Here is a 19467-nt window from a genome sequence, read left to right as displayed (position 1 = left end):
ACCTAAAATGCTCAAAATTCAAACTAAAAATGCTAAAACTTTACCAAAAAATTATTGTCTACATGTGTGTTTGAATGCATACTGAAGTGACCTGACTTTAGGACCCAGAGGAACAGCTCATTTGCTCCATATAGAGATATAAGGCCATCTAGAGTCATGAAATATCATCTTATATTATCATATTTCCACAAGAGGTCCACAAAGACACTCAATGTAAGATATTTACAGCTGAATTAAAAGGTTAATGCATGAAAATGTGAGTTATTTTGAATTTAAGTTGAAAGAATGTGAGGAATGTGCTTACATTACTATTTATTTATTTATTATTTATTGATGATCAAATCTAGTAGTTTAAAGGTAAATAAAAAAAATAACACAAAATCTCCACAAAAAAAACCATAGAACAAATATTATCAAAATGAAATAAAATAAGCTTTCTGGACAAAAAAAAAAAAAGAAGTATAATTTTGGGGCTTCGGGTCATTTTGACCCGTGAGGGAAAGATGTGTTACAAAGTGCGAGTGAAGGATGAGCGTTAAACACATACACTATACAAACAGATCATTAATCAGGTATGAACCAGACCAACAGGGAATGTTCAAAGTTATGAACAAACATTCTTCCAGTAACGTTAATAGAACGTTCGTTCAAAGTTATCTGGTCTTTAATAAAAACATAAGCACAAAACATTTATACATCGTTCATAGAGTGTTTGTTCCTGAAATGTTTTAGTTTGTGCAGGGAACATTCAAAAGTAACTTTAATGTCTGCAAAATGGAATTTTTCCTTAATGTTTGCAAAGTAATTTTTTTTAACAGTCAGAGAACATTCATTAATAACGTTTCAACAACCCTTAGTCACCATAGACTGTGGAGATTTTAGCTGCCGGAGTAGATAGAACTACTAGAATAGAAAAGTTTCTATTATTGAACTCTGTATGCAACAAAATACTGCTGTCAGTTACAACAGTAAAAATTAACAAATGAAATTAGCAGAAATGCACTGCAGTATTGGCAATGAACAACAATAGTGTTGTTCAGATTGTCATATGTGCCCAGATCCGGCCCACATCCGGTACGCGTGGAATCACACGTGATCTGGGCCGACATTTTTACTGTTGTAACTGACAGCAGTGTTTAGTTTCTCTTCTGTCGAGCCCTTGCTTTCAACAACTGATTTTATGCAAAGTTATGAGCAGATTCCAGTGAGTCCTGAACCTTTACAGCATAATGAGCACTGAAGGCACTGAAAGCCCTCTGGTGCTCTTCGCTCATTATTGACTGAAAATTTTTATGTTTTTTTTAAATATTTTTTTTTACTTGATCGGAATGGTACAAAACTTGGTAAAGGTTTTGGCACTTGCTGTGTAAACACACACACACACACACACACACACACACACACAAAATCATGGACACATTTGAAAAGTTTAAATGGTCCTGAAAAATAGTCACACTTGTGCTCCTCACGGTCAAAAATGAGCGCATTGGAAATTTCCTCTAGTGGAAGCGTTTGGTACTGCAGCCGAACACAAATCTAAAATTGTGTTCCAAATTTGAGCTTGATATCTCAAAAAATTTGCTTTCATTCAGATTATGGCTTTGATTTTCTTGCAGCTTTAGAGTAAAATGTGTTTTGAAAATATATTTAATATAATACTTTTTTTTTTTTAATTAACATTTTTTAATAACGTAAATTCTGTAACTTTTTTCACTTCAGCAATAATCTGCCAAATGTCGTCTTTGAAAAGAGATCAAACTTCAGTCTGTTGCTCTAAAGAATTCAAGATTTACCACAGTTTCATTTGGAAATTTTATTCTATGCTCAAAAAGTGAATAAATGGATTTTAAATACAGTGTAAATATAATTTAGTACCATAAAATCCCCTAAAAATACAAAATATGAAATAAAAAAACATTATCAAACTAAAATATAGTACATTAATTTCATTGAAATAATAAAAAACACATTCGGTCATTTCTGCCCGACATGCGAAGGGTTAGTCCTGAGGATAAATGGCACGTGTCTGTCGTCCTCCTCCACCAAAACTGGTTCATGACAGAAATCACTAGCACATGTTTGTCCGACCACAGACTCTTCTGGCCCCGGTCGGCCCACAACCCCTCATAATCATGTTTATCTTCATGGTTAAGCAGAAACAAACAGTTCAGGGCATCATCTGTAAGGCACATGGCCAAGAGCTCTGCGGTTTCCAGCATGAGCCGACGGGTTAAACGGTGCTGGAAAAGCTTCCCGAATGTGTGATTCCAGACGGTGTTCCTCTGTTGCGGAACAGAACCGGGCCTCACGAAACATCCGGCTTGCATTTGGCTCGGACTTTATCTTTTTTTGAGTCTGCTTAAGTTCCACATCATGTTGCAGGGATGATACCGACAGCAATCCTGTGGACTAGATTCACTAACAGTCTTTTCAACATCACAGCATCATTATCTCTGCCTTACAATCACTCAGATTATCACAGAAGTGCTGGGAGAAAAGATTATAGTTCAGGGGCCGTATTCACAAAGCATTTTATCTTAGCACTAGGAGTACTCCTAAATCGCACTAAAAGATTTTAGCTAGGAGTTTTCTCTTAAAAGTTATTCACAACGCCTTTCAGACCTACCCCCAATTTCCACCAGATGCGGAACGGCTGCGGAACGGCTCCGCTGCGTGACAGCTCCGTGTTCCGTCGTCCGTCAATACCCATCAGGTCCGTATTTGTTGCGGAACGGCTGCGGTCATGACTGACAGCTGAAGTCACAAGGACCCACGAGATCTCGCAAATTCACGTATAATCGCGCGATATAAGTGCTGAATTGCTGTGGAGCTCTCCGGCATCCGGCAAAAATAGAAGCTCTGCGTATCTGCTCCGGAGGGCTGCGGATCGCCGGAGTCGGAACGCAGCTGTACCGCATTCAGTGGAAATACACTCATTGACTTTAATGGAAACCTATTGACTCCGCCGCCGTGCCGGAGCCGTAACGCAGCCGGTGGAAATTGGGGGCTACTCTTAGTAAAGAAAAATGACAACTCCTAAACTAAGAGTGAGTCTTCGTTGCTATGGATGACGTCATTACTCACGCACGAGCTTGACTGAAGTGACCAGTTTGATTGGCTGATGATTGTAACGCGGGAATGATTCCAAACACCTCCCCTACGATGATGAGTGACAGGTGACAGGTCTGAGAAGTCACGTGCGAAGGACGGAAGATGACGAATAACTGAATAAATAGCCAATGAATAAAGAGTAAGGCAAAACAAATAGCCTAGTAGCCTAATGAAACATATGGATTGATGCAATATCTTTGCGACATTATTGAATTAATCTGTCACTATATGCCTCTGCCTACGTTTGCAAAGAGAAGAACATTTTAATTTGATTCACAATGAAACGTTACAATTAGTTTACATGCAATGAATGAGTAGCCTAGTTTTGCTTGTTGTTGGTGGCGTTATTGCATCCCTAGTTATGCCTACAATGCAAGATTGTTCCCTCGCGATTGGAAGCTCCTGTAGCCGCCGCGTACGCATTTCAAAACATCACAACGTGAAATGCCACAAAAAGCGGTTTGTGAATAGGTCTTAGTGAGTTAGGAGTCCTCTCGACTTCTTTTAAGCTGTCCCAGGCTTAGGTGCTACTTTTAGGGCTAAAACGCTTCGTGAATTACTCTGTCAAAAAAATTAGGAGTCCTAAAGTTACGAGAGACACGCCCATTATTTTTAGGAGTTGCTCCTAAATTCGTCAGTTAGGAGCTACTTTTAGCCTTAAAATTCTTTGTGAATACGGCCCCAGATATAAACACTGATGTCTACAGTAGAGATCAAAATAGAGCAAATCAGCTTTTAAAAGTAACTTGATGCTTCAAATACAGATTTTATTGATTACATCGTTACACCAGTAGGTGGCGGCAGGAGACTGTTAAAATACGTGTTTGTCACTGAATCATTCACTCAAGAGATTCATTCAGAAACACTGATTCATCCAGTAATGAAACCAGTGAAGACTTTATGAGTGAGTCATTGAATCATTCACTCAAGAGATTCATTCAGAAACACTGAATCATCCAGTAATGAAACCAGTGAAGACTTTATGAGTGAGTCACTGAATCATTCACTCAAGAGATTCATTCAGAAACACTGATTCATCCAGTAATGAAACAAGTGAAGACTTTATGAGTGAGTCATTGAATCATTCACTCAAGAGATTCATTCAGAAACACTGATTCATCCAGTAATGAAACAAGTGAAGACTTTATGAGTGAGTCATTGAATCATTCACTTAAGAGATTCATTCAGAAACACTGAATCATCCAGTAATGAAACCAGTGAAGACTTTATGGGTGCTTCTCAATTCTTATTTGTGCATCCTCGTTTCCTCTCCTCGCTTCCTTTCCTCGCGTCTCAGCTCCGCCCCCTGTAGGATGCGAGGAAAGGCTGCAAGGAAAAGACGCGAGGACGGAGGGATCGAATGAAAGCTTTTTTTATACATTGGAATCCTTGATCACTCGAGCGTCACTTCATCGCGTCATCAGCAGCGCTCAGAGGATCTGCCCTCATGTTGTTGAAATTTGTTTATTTAAGAAATTCATAATAAATAATAATAAAGAAAGATACCCTGTTGAAATATGTGAGGTGTGTGGTTTATATAAACTGCAAAAGTAAAGTATAAATCAAAATTATTGTGACCGATGTGAAGGGGGAGGAGAATTTATACGTGCGTCACGTTTTAGTCGATAAAACTCTTCCGCATAGGATTCACCTGTGTATCCTCGCTCATGACTCCTCTGGAAGCCTCCTCACTCCTCGATCCTCGACTCCTCGTGGTGCAATTAGAGAATTGAGATGTCCTTCAAGATGGCTGTGCTCGATCGGTTTCCGGGTCATAGGATGGAGGACGGAGGAGAGAGGAGACGAGGAGGGATATTGAGAAGCACCCTATGAGTGAGTCATTGAATCATTCACTCAAGAGATTCATTCAGAAACACTAGCTGTGTCCCAATGTTGAAGGCTGCATCCTTCGAAGGACGCAGACTTCAAGGATGCAGCCTATGCGTCCTCTGAAGGACGCACCATGTAGCCTTCCTAGGATTTCCTAATTGTGCAACCAGGTGTTCCCGATCACCGCTCCTGGCGCCAAGCAACGGTGCGAGAGGACAGCTGCTATCCTGATCATTCATTTTGATAACTGAGTAAACAGCTATGGAGCCAGAATTGGCTATTGTCATTTTTATGTTTTATATTTTACTGGAGGTCATTGTGTAATATGACGGCGCTGCCGGATCATGTATTTTCGGTTTAGCCCTGTTTGAATACAAAACCCAATTTAATATAAAAAGTCCAGTATTTCTCGCGCTCGTCATCTGCAGCTGTCACGGTTGCCAGGCGACAAGAACAATCCTTCGTAGGCTAGACCGGTCCGAACGCTTCAGATGCACCCTTTGATATGGGACGCTGCTGTAGTTAGCAACAATTTGTCAATATTGTGACAATAAGCCTACATTTTGTTACTTTAATTTTCGGAACTGCATTCGTTTTCGTATTCACTTACAAATGTGAAGTAACCTGAAGTACTTTTTTCCCTCACATCACAATGTGATTACATTACACTACACAAAAGTATATAATGTAACAACCAGATATTACTGTATATTGAAAATATACAGAAGTAAAATGCAACATAGCCTACGCAGTAATGCAGTAGTAGCCTAATATAAATGCAGACAGTAGTTATTAAAAGTACTTTTTTCAGAAAGCCGTCGATTGAATCAGCCCTGCAAACCTGTTGGTAGACAACTTAGTGGATAGTGGAAATATGACAGATGGTCTATCGTCTGAATTTTATAAATTGTTTTCCCAGCAGATGGCGCCCTTCTTACTGCAGATATTTAGATGTGCTTTAATCAAGGCTCTCAAACTGACAGGAATACTTTAAGTCACCTTATTAAAATCTCTTACTGAAATTACAGCACCTTTCAGAGACATAAACTCAGAAAAAGAAAGAAGATCTCCTTGAGCTCTGAATAAATCAAAAACAAGAATAATATTCTGATCCACCCATTCCTTGAACAAAAGTGCTTTGTTTCTACACAATACATTTCTATTATTCCACATAAGACACGTGTGTGTGGAGAAATGATGTCTGAAAGCAATCTTCCAGGATTCTAGAGCTTGTTTGTAAAACTCTGAGAGTTTAATAGGTAATTTGCTGCTTTTAAAATGACAAGATAATAAAAACTGAAGATCACCACAATGTCTGAAGATTATGTTAGGGATCCAAAACCAGTGTAATCCATCATTAGAAATACAATACTTAATTTTGATCATAATCATTTTTGAATAATATCAGCCACAGATATAGCCTGCGTGATTTATGAGACAAATCCGACTTAAACCAAGTGTTCAAGTGTATATATGGGGGTTTAGATCTCTCTGTGCCTCGATCAGGTTCAGACACTGACAGAGATCTGCTATTCGGTGTTTGACGCTATTAGACACATTTCTAGAAGGAAATCTATCAGCAATAAATCTGGAGCCTCATTGAAATCGCCACCAAATAATAAAGGCAGAGGAATATTTAAGTTTTTAATTACTTATATAAATGACTTTATTATCTGGTAGAACAACTGAGATAATCCACTTCCAATCCCTGAAGAAAGCGTTTCTATAATCTTTCCTTGAAATCCACTATTAAGTAATATAGCGACCTGACCCGATGAACTGGAGTTATGACAGAAAGAAATATTGCTCCTCCACTGATTACACCAGAATTTATCATCGTTTACACAAGAGTGTGTCTTGGAAAAATAGATGTCCCTTTACATGGATTTACAAAACAAAACTTTTTTTTACAAATGTACAAATCTTTCTGCTTGTTTAAGTCACGAAGCCCCCGAACATTCAAAGAGAAACACGAGAGGAAGTTGATATATAATATTAATATAAAACAGTAATATTGTGAAATATTATGACAATTTAAAATGACTGTTTTCTATTTTAATACATTATAAAATGTAATTTATTGCTGTGATCAAAGCTGAATGTTCAGCATCATTACTCCAGTCTTCAGTGTCACATGATCCTTCACAAATCACTCTAATATGAGGATTTGATGATCAAGAAACATTTATGATTATTATCAGTGTTGAATTTTTATTTCATGATGCTATGATGAATAGAAAGTTCAAAAGAACAGCATTTATCTGAAATCTAAAGCTTTTGTAACATTAAACACGACCCTTCAAAAGTTTGGGGTCAGTAAGAATTTTAATTTTATTTTTGGGGGAAAGAAATAAAATAAATCAATACTTTTATTCATCAAGCATGAGTTAAACTGATCAAAAGTGACAGTAAAGACATTTATAATGTTAGAAAATATTATATTTCAGATAAATGCTGTTCTTTTGAACTTTCTATTCATCAAAGAATTTTGAAAAAATAAAAATTGTACAAAACTGTTTTCAACTTCAAATTCTGCGAAAAACTAGTTTGGAAACACTTTTAATCGAGAAAAAGGGTTTTAAAGCAAATAAATATGGTACATATTTCACATAATCACATGACAGAAGCTGTATTAGTTGATCCTGTTCATAATATTCATATAATTAAATTGTATATTACATTATTTTATCACTATTGGTAAGAATAACACGTTACCTCTCAAACATCATTCTTCCTTATTTCTGTAATTTTGTCTGTTTTTTATAATCTAAAAAAAGTTAAACAGAAAAATATCCTAAAAGCTGCAGCCGTTTCTGAATATTGCTGGATCAAGTATTGATCTAAATAGCCTTTATAATGAAGTACAGAAAATCATGACACTTGTTAATAAAAATAATTGTTTGTATACAATTTATTAATATATAATAACATGTTTGAAATGGACGAGGAAATCAGAGGCTTGTAAATCTCTGCCGCTCGTCAAAACTCCAGATGTGTGTCTGTCAAACGAAGGAAGACTGAAGGAGTTTCCAATAAAGGCAGAAAGAAAGGTCAAATAAACATGTTACGTCTGTAAAGTATTGTTTCCACGACTTAAACCCTAATTATCATCCCAAACATTTCATCTTTCACTCTCAGCATTAAATCACATAATCACATATTATTTATTTATTTAAAACACAAGATTATCAGCAAGAACCTTTACATCCATTTATTCCAATGAACAAATGATCATTTCTCCTCTATAACTGAAATAATTATTCATTTAGTCTCATGTTGAACAAACACTGAGAATGTGCAGAATTTACTGCTTCAGTGATTTGATGTAATACAAGAAAAAAATATGAAATATCATCATATATAATTATGATGCAAAAATGTTAGAAATTAATAAACACACATTGACTGAAATAATGGGGTAAATGTCAATTCTCCTGAAAACATGAATGCTGAAACGGTCTCTAATCGGTCTAATTGTGTGAAGTGGAATATAAATGAAAACTTCTTGTTTATTGATCTGAGTGTTGCTGTAGTGCTGGATATCAGTCATGTGATCATCACGGCCCAATCACAGCCACCGTACTGATATTCAGATCAACAGCACTCTTACTCATGTGATATGGATTAAATATTGGAAACATGATGAAAGCTGGAAGATCCAGATCTACAGGAGTGACGTTTACTGACTATTGACCGGTAAGATCCTCAGAGAGGGAGAACACCGGAAGAATGGAAAGAGTGTGTGAGTGAAGGTGGTTTTGAATGTGTGTAGATGTGTGTTAGTTACAGGATCAGAGAACGACACCGTTCCTCCGTCATAGTCCAGATTCACTCTCACACGATCAAGCTTCTGTTTAACCTGAAAACCAGAAACTGAAAGCCGTCCGTACTGATGATACTCCACACTCCAGACATCAGTGTTGAAGAAACCCCATCCCTTCCTCTGGTTTGATGCTGTAGTTACTCCAAGACTCCAGACTAAACTCTCTTTAACCTCCACATCCCAGCAGTGTGTTCCTGAGTTAAAACCCTCTGAACCCAGAACACAGAGATCACAGTCAAATCTCTCTGGATTATCAGGAAGAGGATGATTGATCCTGCTGTTTCTCACACTGGTCAGATCATCAGACAGGACGAGATATGGATTCGCAGTGTTTGGGTCCAGAATCACAGGAGCTGATGAGACACAATCAACAGATGCTTTTATTCTGATCTTCATATAATGATCAAGAGTGAACCCAACACAGATTATTATGAATTATGACACTCGTCCTGTTGATCAAACACATGTTCCTCTGATCACTGTCAGTGCTGTTATTAGTTTCACACTCGTTTTTATCATCAGCGTTTAACGGCATCAACTACAAACATTAAATATGAGATTCAGACATTTGTGTCCATCAAGAGAAACTGATACTTTGGGAAAGTTAAATAACAATAAATCAATGAGATCTGTTGAGATTTATGCTGTAGATGAAGAACTGTAAGTGTGTGTCTGATCTTCAGCATCTGATCATCTTCATTTTATTGGCTCTTATAGTCTGTGTTTTGTTTTAATTTAGTTTATTATGACTGTCTGTTGTGTTTGAATTACTTGATAAATGATTATTAGTATTAGTGAAGGCAAAGCATCACTGCTTACAAACATGAATAGCCTTCAACACTTCCTAGCCACGCCCTAGCAACCATTGTCGAGCACCCTAGCAACCCAAATCCAAAGAGGGATATCTTGTAATCTGAATGTCATAGAGGAGTTGCGGTTGGTTTATATCATCCATACTGGCAAGCAGCCTTTGAAGTAACATCATTGGCAGCTGCCAAGCCACTCCCTAGCAACTAAACAGAGTACCCTAGCAACTGTTCAGCAAGACCTATATCTCTGCACCAGAACATCGTAGAGACATGGTGGTTTGCTCCTTTGACTAATGCTAGCAAACAGAACATGCTACACATGCTAGCAGTGAATAGCTACATGCTAATAGCAATTAGTTAAGTGTTAAAACTTCAAAAATGCTAACTAAAACACAGAAGCATGCTAATCATGTTAGCACAATGCTAACAACATGTTGATTATGCTAGCATCATTTTAGCATCTTGCTAAAACATGCAAGCAACATGGTGATTGTATTAGCATCATGTTACTAATTCTAACCATCTAACAAACACCATACTTTTCTATCTAACTATCTATCTATCTATCTATCTATCTATCTATCTATCTATCTATCTATCTATCTATCTATCTATCTATCTCCTGCTGTCAGACTCACTGTTTTGGACGATGTCCTGCATCTTCTTCCAGACTCTGAACGGCAGGTTGCCCAAGTATCGTGGCACATGAATCAAAGCTCCAGAAGCCATCTGTGGATCCGGCTGTGAGCTCTGGACTCTGGAAGAACATTCAGGAGTCAGAACTGCAGTGGCTTTGGATCAGAACCAGAGAGACCAGAGACAGGAGCAGATCACTCACCTTTCCATTGAGACTGGAAACTCCTGCAGAACAAACACACCATTTATCATCAAGAACTCAATCAATCATCAATCAATCAACCAATGATCTGAAATCAGACCTTCAGAAAGCAGACGTCATTGGCTTTCATCATCTCCTCCATGTCTTTGATTGTGTGTGAAAGAGCTGAGATGTGTGTGTTCATCTCCTCCAGCTTCTCCTTCATCCTCTGCTTCTTCTGCTCCTCTTCCTCCCTCAGTGCAGTGACTGTAGCTTCTTCTTCATCTCTGAGAAACTGATGAAGCTTCTCAAACTGCTGTTTAATCTGACGCTCTGTGTGCTCAGCTTGAGACTGAAATCAAAGCACATTCACTTCAGTCATCTCAATCGACACACATCATTAATATCCAAGATAAACTCGGATACCCGACATAAAACGGGTCCAGAAGCAGATTGCTGCTAGTCATTTACAGAAATAATAAACTGTAATCCATTATATCAGATCATAACTGTATATAGTGATCCAACAGCTGTAATGAAAATGACTCTCGTCTCTGTTTCCTCACCTTGATGTGTTGAACTGTTTTCTCAAACTCTGCTTTCATTTTTTCATTGTGTTGAAGTTTCCTCTGTAAGGACTTCAGTGCTGTATTGAGCTCCTCCTAGAGTTGAACAAAAATACATAAAACACCAGATTACAGTGAAGAGAAGACAATACAGTGACGATCATTTGTTGCAAAATGCCGTGCCACGAGTGTTGCTCCTGCAGGGCTCCCTGCTTCCCTCATCTGGAGCGAGTGCCATGGTTTCAATTGGCGGCTCCGAAGAGGACTTTGATGACACTATGACTCTGAAGCAGAGGACTGAGCAAACTCTGTTATAAGTCATGGTGCGCTCCCTAACCATCACGCGTCCACTATTCCTCTTCGTCTGCCCTCAACTTTGAGCAAAACGCAAACTCATTACCGGCTGATGATAGACTTAGACTTCAAATAAAAAACAAACACCTTTTGCAAAAAGCATTCCTCCTCTTCATTATCCTATTGCAATCATCAGCCCCCCCACCACAGCTGCGACTCTTCAACCCCTCGCCGCCCAGAGCCAGGCTTGGGAAGCTTTTACCGGCATGTCAGATTGGGTTTTAGAAATAATCAAACGGAGTTACTCTCTCCAGTTCTCCCGCAGGCTCTCCTGCTTCAGGAGTGTGACTAACACTTCAGTCTCGGACATCAACGCTCACGTCCTCTGAGCTGAAGCACAAGCTCTGCTAGCGAAGGGCGACTCAGGCTTTTACAGCCGCTTCTTCCTCGTTCCAGTGAAGGATGGCGTCCTCAGGCTCATCCTCGATCTGAGATGTCTGAACCGCGCTCTGGTAAGACGGCCATTCAGAATGCTAATGCTAACTTTGAAACAAATCCTCTCACAGATCTGAATTACCTCAGTGATTGACTGCTTTTAGCCCAATCGAAGGAGGAACTCTGCGCACACAGATCTTTGCTCATCAGGACCAAGGTTACGTTAGTGACCGGAACAATCTGTGTTTATGACTCGTTATGGTTCTTTACATGTGAATCAAGAAACATTTGTCTTACCTTATATGATGAAACCACTTCACTGATGGGTCTGAATTTATGATTGTCATGTTGTGTTGAATCTCTGCACACTAAACACACAGGCTGTTTGTCCTCCAGACAGAAGAGTTTGAGTTTCTCACTGTGTAAACTGCAGATCTCCTCAGACCCTGATGAACGCCTCTCATTTCTCTCCTTCAGGAACGACTCACACAAGTTTTTTAACGCAAGATTAACTGGAGGTTCAGATCTTGAGGTTCTCCTGCAGACAGGACACTCCTGAGATCCCTTAGTTCTCCAGAACTGTTGAAGACACTCTTTACAGAAACTGTGACTACAGGATAAAAGAACAGGAACCTTGTAGATGTCATGACACACAGGACAAATATAATCATCTTCAGCTGCTGAAGCCATTTTCACTGTTTGAGCTCCAGCAATCTAAACTTTACTTTCACTTTCTGAACGACGGTTTAAAAAATGAATCCCCATGAGAATCACAAAGATCAGAAACAAACTTGTTCAGAAACAAACTTATCAAATTCTTCTGTGAAGTTTTTTCCTTCGTACTCCACTGATCGCTGATTCTTTATTGCTTTTGTCGAGACAAAGTCAGTATGGCAGAAAAGAGAAATAACAAGTCAGTCTCTTCCTGGTTAGTGTTGTAAGAGGGTGGAGCTTCTGATCAAGTTCGTGTGTTGAAACAGGTCAAAGAACAACATCAGGATTTCTTCATGTAAAATTAACTAAATCTAAGCCTATTCAAAATTAACTTGCATTGAAACTTTAAGATATAACGCTACATCCTTGGATTAAACACAAAAGAACATAAAAATACTCAAATATTAAAAGTAAAAGATCTCAAAACCCGTATACGTGTTTTATTTATTGCTCTTCTTTATTGGTCCCAGAGTTTCTCCAGGGTCTGTCATGCTCTCTCTCTCTTATAATGATTTCCTCCAGTCTCGTAGTTCGGCAGAATCAAGCGTGTGTTTGAGAACTGTGTTATAAACATGGTCCTCACAATCCAGGCGATGATACGGCGGGAGTGCAGCAATCATGTTTGATCCCTGGTCAGTGACCCAGACGACTTTGTTCATCACACAGGCATCAAATCCAAGTACAGATACGAGCTGTCTCTGTAATTCTCTCCATATGTTGTCACCGGTTTCCGCTTCTTCAGGGGGAACATCGCTGCTGTAAGGACTCTGCTTCCAAGAAATAAATCTGGTGTTATGTAGTGGCAAGTGATTGTTAAGAAATAATCGTCAATCCACATGTCAGTGGTCATCCCAACATTGATATCAGACATAATTTCTTATATTTCGTTGACCAGCGCCTGTCTTTTGGAGGCCGCGGTTTCATTAGATCTCAGAGAGATGTTTGTGGGATCATGTAACACACTCTCCGCTGAGACCCATATGTAGCCCCCAGATTTATTAGGTCTTGCGCTAGGTTAATAAAACCTCTTCCAGCAACCGTATGAAACGACCTAATATCCCGACAGCAAAACTCCACACATTTTTCTGTTCCATTGGATTGTACAGAAGCTGGTACTGACTTGGCTGTTGGAGATAATAGTGTGAAAGAGATGACTGTCTGTTGTTGCTAGCGGCTAGGCCTGCTGTTGGACGAGTGCATCCACGATCAGTGTGTCGCTGTAGAGAAGATGAACCTGCCTTTTTGCTGTCGTACGCCAAGACAGCTTTGCAAGCTCTACGCTGTACGTAACCGTGGGCTCTTTATTGGTTGAAACAACAAGATCATATTTTTTACGTTAATGTTCACTTGCCGTCGTCTGCTGTGTTGTGACGGGAATGCACACAGGAGCCGGGAACACTTGCGCAAAACAGTAGATATACATATAAATGAAAAATAAGTTCAAGTTCAAGTTCAAGTTGAGCTTTATTGTCATTCCGCTACATGTGGGGACATACAGTGGAACGAAATGTCGTGCCTCGCAGGACCACGGTGCTACATAAATACAGACATACAACAATGAAGTAAAAAACACTGTAGTAAAAAATAATTATATATATACCGAACCCGAGGCTATTCATTAAACTTTAACCAAAACCTGAACCTGAACCCGACCTTAAACCCTTAAGTGTCCCCAAATAAGCAAGTCAGAGGCGGCAGTGGCAAGGAACCAAAACTCCATCAGTGACAGAATGGAGAAAAAAAACCTTGGCAGAAACCAGGCTCAGTCGCTCAGTTCTCCTCTGGCCAATGAACGAACAGTTATGATTCAGGCAGAATTACATGTCAGAAGTCAGACTGGATCGGAACATTCAGAATATTTATCCAGTTCCATCTGGTTGAAGATCGGAGTCACGCTAGTCTGGAGACGGTTTGTTGAGGATCAGTGCCGATGGCTGTTGTGTCGATGAGGCCTTCACAGGGGAGAGTCTAGTTAACACAATAGCTGTGTCCCAATGTTGAAGGCTGCATCCTTCGAAGGACGCAGACTTCAAGGATGCAGCCTATGCGTCCTCTGAAGGACGCACCATGTAGCCTTCCTAGGATTTCCTAATTGTGCAACCAGGTGTTCCCGATCACCGCTCCTGGCGCCAAGCAACGGTGCGAGAGGACAGCTGCTATCCTGATCATTCATTTTGATAACTGAGTAAACAGCTATGGAGCCAGAATTGGCTATTGTCATTTTTATGTTTTATATTTTACTGGAGGTCATTGTGTAATATGACGGCGCTGCCGGATCATGTATTTTCGGTTTAGCCCTGTTTGAATACAAAACCCAATTTAATATAAAAAGTCCAGTATTTCTCGCGCTCGTCATCTGCAGCTGTCACGGTTGCCAGGCGACAAGAACAATCCTTCGTAGGCTAGACCGGTCCGAGCGCTTCAGATGCACCCTTTGATATGGGACGCTGCTGTAGTTAGCAACAATTTGTCAATATTGTGACAATAAACCTACATTTTGTTACTTTAATTTTCGGAACTGCATATTTCGTTTTCGTATTCACTTACAAATGTGAAGTAACCTGAAGTACTTTTTTCCCTCACATCACAATTTGATTACATTACACTACACAAAAGTATATAATGTAACAACCAGATATTACTGTATATTGAAAATATACAGAAGTAAAATGCAACATAGCCTACGCAGTAATGCAGTAGTAGCCTAATATAAATGCAGTAGTTATTAAAAGTACTTTTTTCAGAAAGCCGTCGATTGAATCAGCCCTGCAAACCTGTTGGTAGACAACTTAGTGGATAGTGGAAATATGCACTTTAACACTCTGGAGACCATCCCAGATGATGTCCCACCAGCAGGAGGCCTTAGGGGCAGCCCATCCCGGTCCAGCAGCTCAGCTCAATAGAGTCTAAATTTTTTTCTTATTTTATGTATTGTAAAATTAAATGTTTATGTTGATTTTGATATGTTTAACGTATTTTGTAAATAGTTGGAAAAAGTACTTTAATGTAGCCTAAAGAACAAATGATTTTCATTTACCAATTTTATTTGAAAAAATAAAAAGGTATAGAATTTGTTTCATGCAGAAAGTATTACTGTCATTACAAAAATAAATAATGTCCAGAACAATTCATTCTCTTTTATTTACACAATTAAAGTTGCAAAAAAATAAATGTACATAATTTTTCTTTTAAAAAATAAAAGTGAAAAAAGTTAAACAAGAATATGTAGAAAATATATATATTTTTCAATCATTCTCTCAAGAAGAGAAAACAGCCTGTCCATCCTCTTCCTTCTTTCCTGTGCACTCCTCGCCTCTGCCTCCCTCTGTAGTTGCATTTCTTCTCTGATCAAGTCCAAAAACTCGTCCTGTCTCGCCGCCTTTGTGCTGGTGCTGCTGCCCCTGGCTCCTCCTCACCGTGGGCACCCACTACTGAACTCGGCCCTGGTGTTTCCTCAGGGATTGAGGCGATGAGGACAGGGGGGTTGGTGCAATGCATCTGTCCCAACACCTCATCCATAAGGACAAACCAGGGCCAAGTTGCAGCAGTGGGTTTCCCACTCACACCCTCTCCTGTCCCAGGACACTTGCAATCCTAAAGGCAGAGCAAATGAACCATGGCTTGTTAACAACAACAGGACAATACATTTCAGCAAAGATGTGTGTATTACTGTTCTTTATATATATATATAGACCCATTTTTTCCTGAATTGTTCTAAAAAAGCAGAAAAGGGTACTTAACACAGAGGAGCAATCTTAAGTGTATTGTTAACAGTGCAAAATATGACACATCAAGACATGCATACAAAATACTTAAGAAATCATATTTCTGTATACTAAAATTTGGTTAAAACCACATAGCTTGCATGACAGCACTACAAAAACACATAAAAGTGAAAATCTACTGCTTTTCTTATTGTTTTGGGCTTTATTGGGTGAGTGATATTTCTTATAATACACAAGTGCAAATCAAATAGGTCGTTAAACTAATAACGTTATTACCACAAGTTTTGCCTTAAACTACCTGATAAATGAAGCCATGCAATGGTGACGAAGGAGTTAAGAAGTTTATAAGAAAATTTAACTCTGGTTTCGCTAGCTATTTGAGTAAATGAAAACATAATACTTACATTTAAATGTGAATTTGCTGTCCACCACCGATCTCTAGTCTCGGCCGCCTTTAAAAATAAATAAATAAATGCTGTCGTCAACGGCGCGCAATGACTTATGGGGTAGAATAGGCCGCTAAGTGTCCATTTATGTATCCTTCTTTTCACGGGGAAACGAAGGGTGCATTTGGCGTCGCTTTTGAATCAGGGAAGCCTTCGTCGCGGCGCGATGACGCAACCGGCCTTCGAAGGATGGAGAATTGAATTGGGACAGCCTTCATCGAGCCGCGGTGACGCAATCGGCCTTCAAATGCGACCTTCCAAGGATGCAGCCTTTGAATTGGGACGTTCTTCGTCGCGCCGCGGTGACGCAATCGGCCTTCAAATACGGCCATCCGGCCTTCAAATACGGGGTGCTTCTCAATATCCCTCCTCGTCTCCTCTCTCCTCCGTCCTCCATCCTATGACCCGGAAACCGATCGAGCTCAGCCATCTTGAAGGACATCTCATTTCTCTAATTGCACCGCGAGGAGTCGAGATCGAGGAGTGAGGAGGCTTCCAGAGGAGTCATGAGCGAGGATACACAGGTGCATCCTATGTGTAACCCTTCACTAAATTTGATACAGACAATGTCTGCGTATGGACCAGTCAAATCAGAAGCCTAGAATTCGCCTGTAGAGAATAGGATGTCCCAACAATAATGAGTCACTCACACAAGGTTTAAGTTGTAACTGATTTAGTATAATAAAAAAATGTGTATTCAAGAATTTCAAGATGTTAAAGAAAAACAGAGATAGATAAAATAAAATACAGGAAATAGAAAAGTAAATAAAATACAGTTAAGTGTGCGTCTCAAACCAATTAATTTCTTTAAACACTTTTGTTTAAAACTTCTTAGGTTTCACATATTTCAGTGGTTCTTTTGGAAAATAAAAGAAACAAAATAAAATTTAGAATATAATCAATTCAAGCTAATCTCCTAATCTGATTCCTTTTGAAATTCTTCTCTTATCTTCTAATTTTTCAAAACAAAATAAAAGAATGGACAAAAAAAAAACAATTACCTTTGATCACAAAACAAATAATGAATAAATTCACATTTAAATTCTTTTTTTCAGGAATTTAACCTTTCAATTTCGACATGAGTTGAATGCAGTCTCTGAAGTTATGGCTGAAATGGGTAATGACAATGATTTTGTCCGTTTCTCCTCGTGAATGAAATTCCTCTCAGTAACAGTGAAAAGTGTGAGAGCTGTTAGTTCAATTTCCTACCATCCAGTTCGGCAACGATAATGTCAGTTTCAGGCAATCGATCAATACTCGTTGTTAGACTCGTGCGGCTCGCCAGTCCCGACTCCCTCCGCGAACATGAGAGTTAAGACAAAATCCAGGAACTCCAATCCGGAAAGATTCGATCTCACAGCAGCATCAACTCAATTCAGCATACACTCGACGACGATGAAAAATTTAAATCAGGAAAAGACAAGAAGAAAACAGAGAGAATACAAAACAAAACAAAAAACCTGACCAAGACCAGATGAGCTTGAATATAAACCTTTTTTTCAGGTTTGAAGAACGGTTACAACTCAGAAAAATCCTTTTCTCTTCCTCACTCAAAAATATATTCGTATTATAAGTCTGTTTCTCAATAAATAAACCTCAATTTGTGAACGCGCTGTGTTACAACGGCTGCTTCTCCGTAACTGCGTCACATATGCGGTTTCTCCGTAACTGCGTCACACAGTATAAAATCAATTTAACTCTTTTTCTCGGTCTCTTTCATATCAAATTTACTTCTCTTCCACTACATCGTCTCTGGAACAATATACATGTAATTCTCATCAAATTCTCAAAGAAGATAACTTATCTCTCAAATTTCCTTGGAGAGATTCAACTGACGTCTGCTCTCGTCTGCGATAGCAATCAAAAAGAACGCGGTCTCTAACTGCGTGCGAAATATGGAAAACAGAAATGCACTCTCATTGGTCAATCCTCCCAAATAAAACTAATTTTAATTGGCTATTTTAAAACGCATGAAAATAATTTATGAAATGAAAAGAGAATTTATATAGGATATATATATATATATAGGATTTGAATTTTCTAATTCTTTGTTAATACTGGTTTTTTAACCTGGGTTACATATGCGGAAGAGTTTTATCGACTAAAACGTGACGCACGTATAAATTCTCCTCCCCCTTCACATCGGCCACAATAATTTTGATTTATACTTTACTTTTGCAGTTTATATAAACCACACACCTCACATATTTCAACAGGGTATCTTTCTTTATTATTATTTATTATGAATTTCTTAAATAAACAAATTTCAACAACATGAGGGCAGATCCTCTGAGCGCTGCTGATGACGCGATGAAGTGACGCTCGAGTGATCAAGGATTCCAATGTATAAAAAAGCTTTCATTCGATCCCTCCGTCCTCGCGTCTTTTCCTTGCAGCCTTTCCTCGCATCCTACAGGGGGCGGAGCTGAGACGCGAGGAAAGGAAGCGAGGAGAGGAAACGAGGATGCACAAATAAGAATTGAGAAGCACCCACGGCCTTCGAAGGACGCAGCCTTCACTTTGGGACACAGCTACTGATTCATCCAGTAATGAAACCAGTGAAGACTTTATGAGTGAGTCACTGAATCATTCACTCAAACTGATCTTTTAAAACATTGTAAATAGACTGCAGCCACATTTTTTCAGAACATGTTATTTTCTTTACTTGTCTATTCAGAATCGCATGAAAATTGTGATCAGTTTGAAACAACATAATTGTGATGCTCAATTTATGGAGACTTGTCCTGCTCCACTACTAAAGGCTTCAGCTGAGATCGCCTGTCTGAGTTCGTACTACATCTGAATTTGAACTTTAAACGCCACCGTTCAAAAAGGATCTTCTAGTATGAATGCAATCTGGACCATAGACAGTAAAAGAAATGGACACAGCGACCCCA

General features: G+C 39.0%; 2 protein-coding genes across 2 annotated transcripts in view; one reads left to right on the top strand and one right to left on the bottom strand.

The window, feature by feature from the left end:
- LOC311278748 (nuclear factor 7, ovary-like) overlaps positions 1-19467 on the top strand; it is a 1193180-nt gene that overhangs the window by 101142 nt on the left and 1072571 nt on the right. The window lies entirely within an intron of this gene.
- LOC311278750 (zinc-binding protein A33-like) lies at positions 8097-12622 on the bottom strand. Its single transcript, XM_084389775.1, has 6 exons — positions 11983-12622; positions 10957-11052; positions 10512-10742; positions 10412-10434; positions 10212-10330; positions 8097-9117 (listed from the first exon to the last, which is right to left on the bottom strand). The coding sequence occupies exons 1-6, from the start codon at positions 12373-12375 to the stop codon at positions 8621-8623; spliced, it is 1359 nt and encodes a 452-aa protein (XP_084245901.1). The 5' UTR covers positions 12376-12622; the 3' UTR covers positions 8097-8620.

The sequence above is a fragment of the Rutilus rutilus genome (genome assembly GCF_951802725.1).
Source record: "Rutilus rutilus genome assembly, chromosome: 19".
Classification (NCBI taxonomy): Eukaryota; Metazoa; Chordata; class Actinopteri; order Cypriniformes; family Leuciscidae; genus Rutilus; species Rutilus rutilus.
The sequence above is the reverse complement of the archived record's forward strand: the minus strand, read 5'-3'. Positions and strand labels throughout refer to the sequence as shown.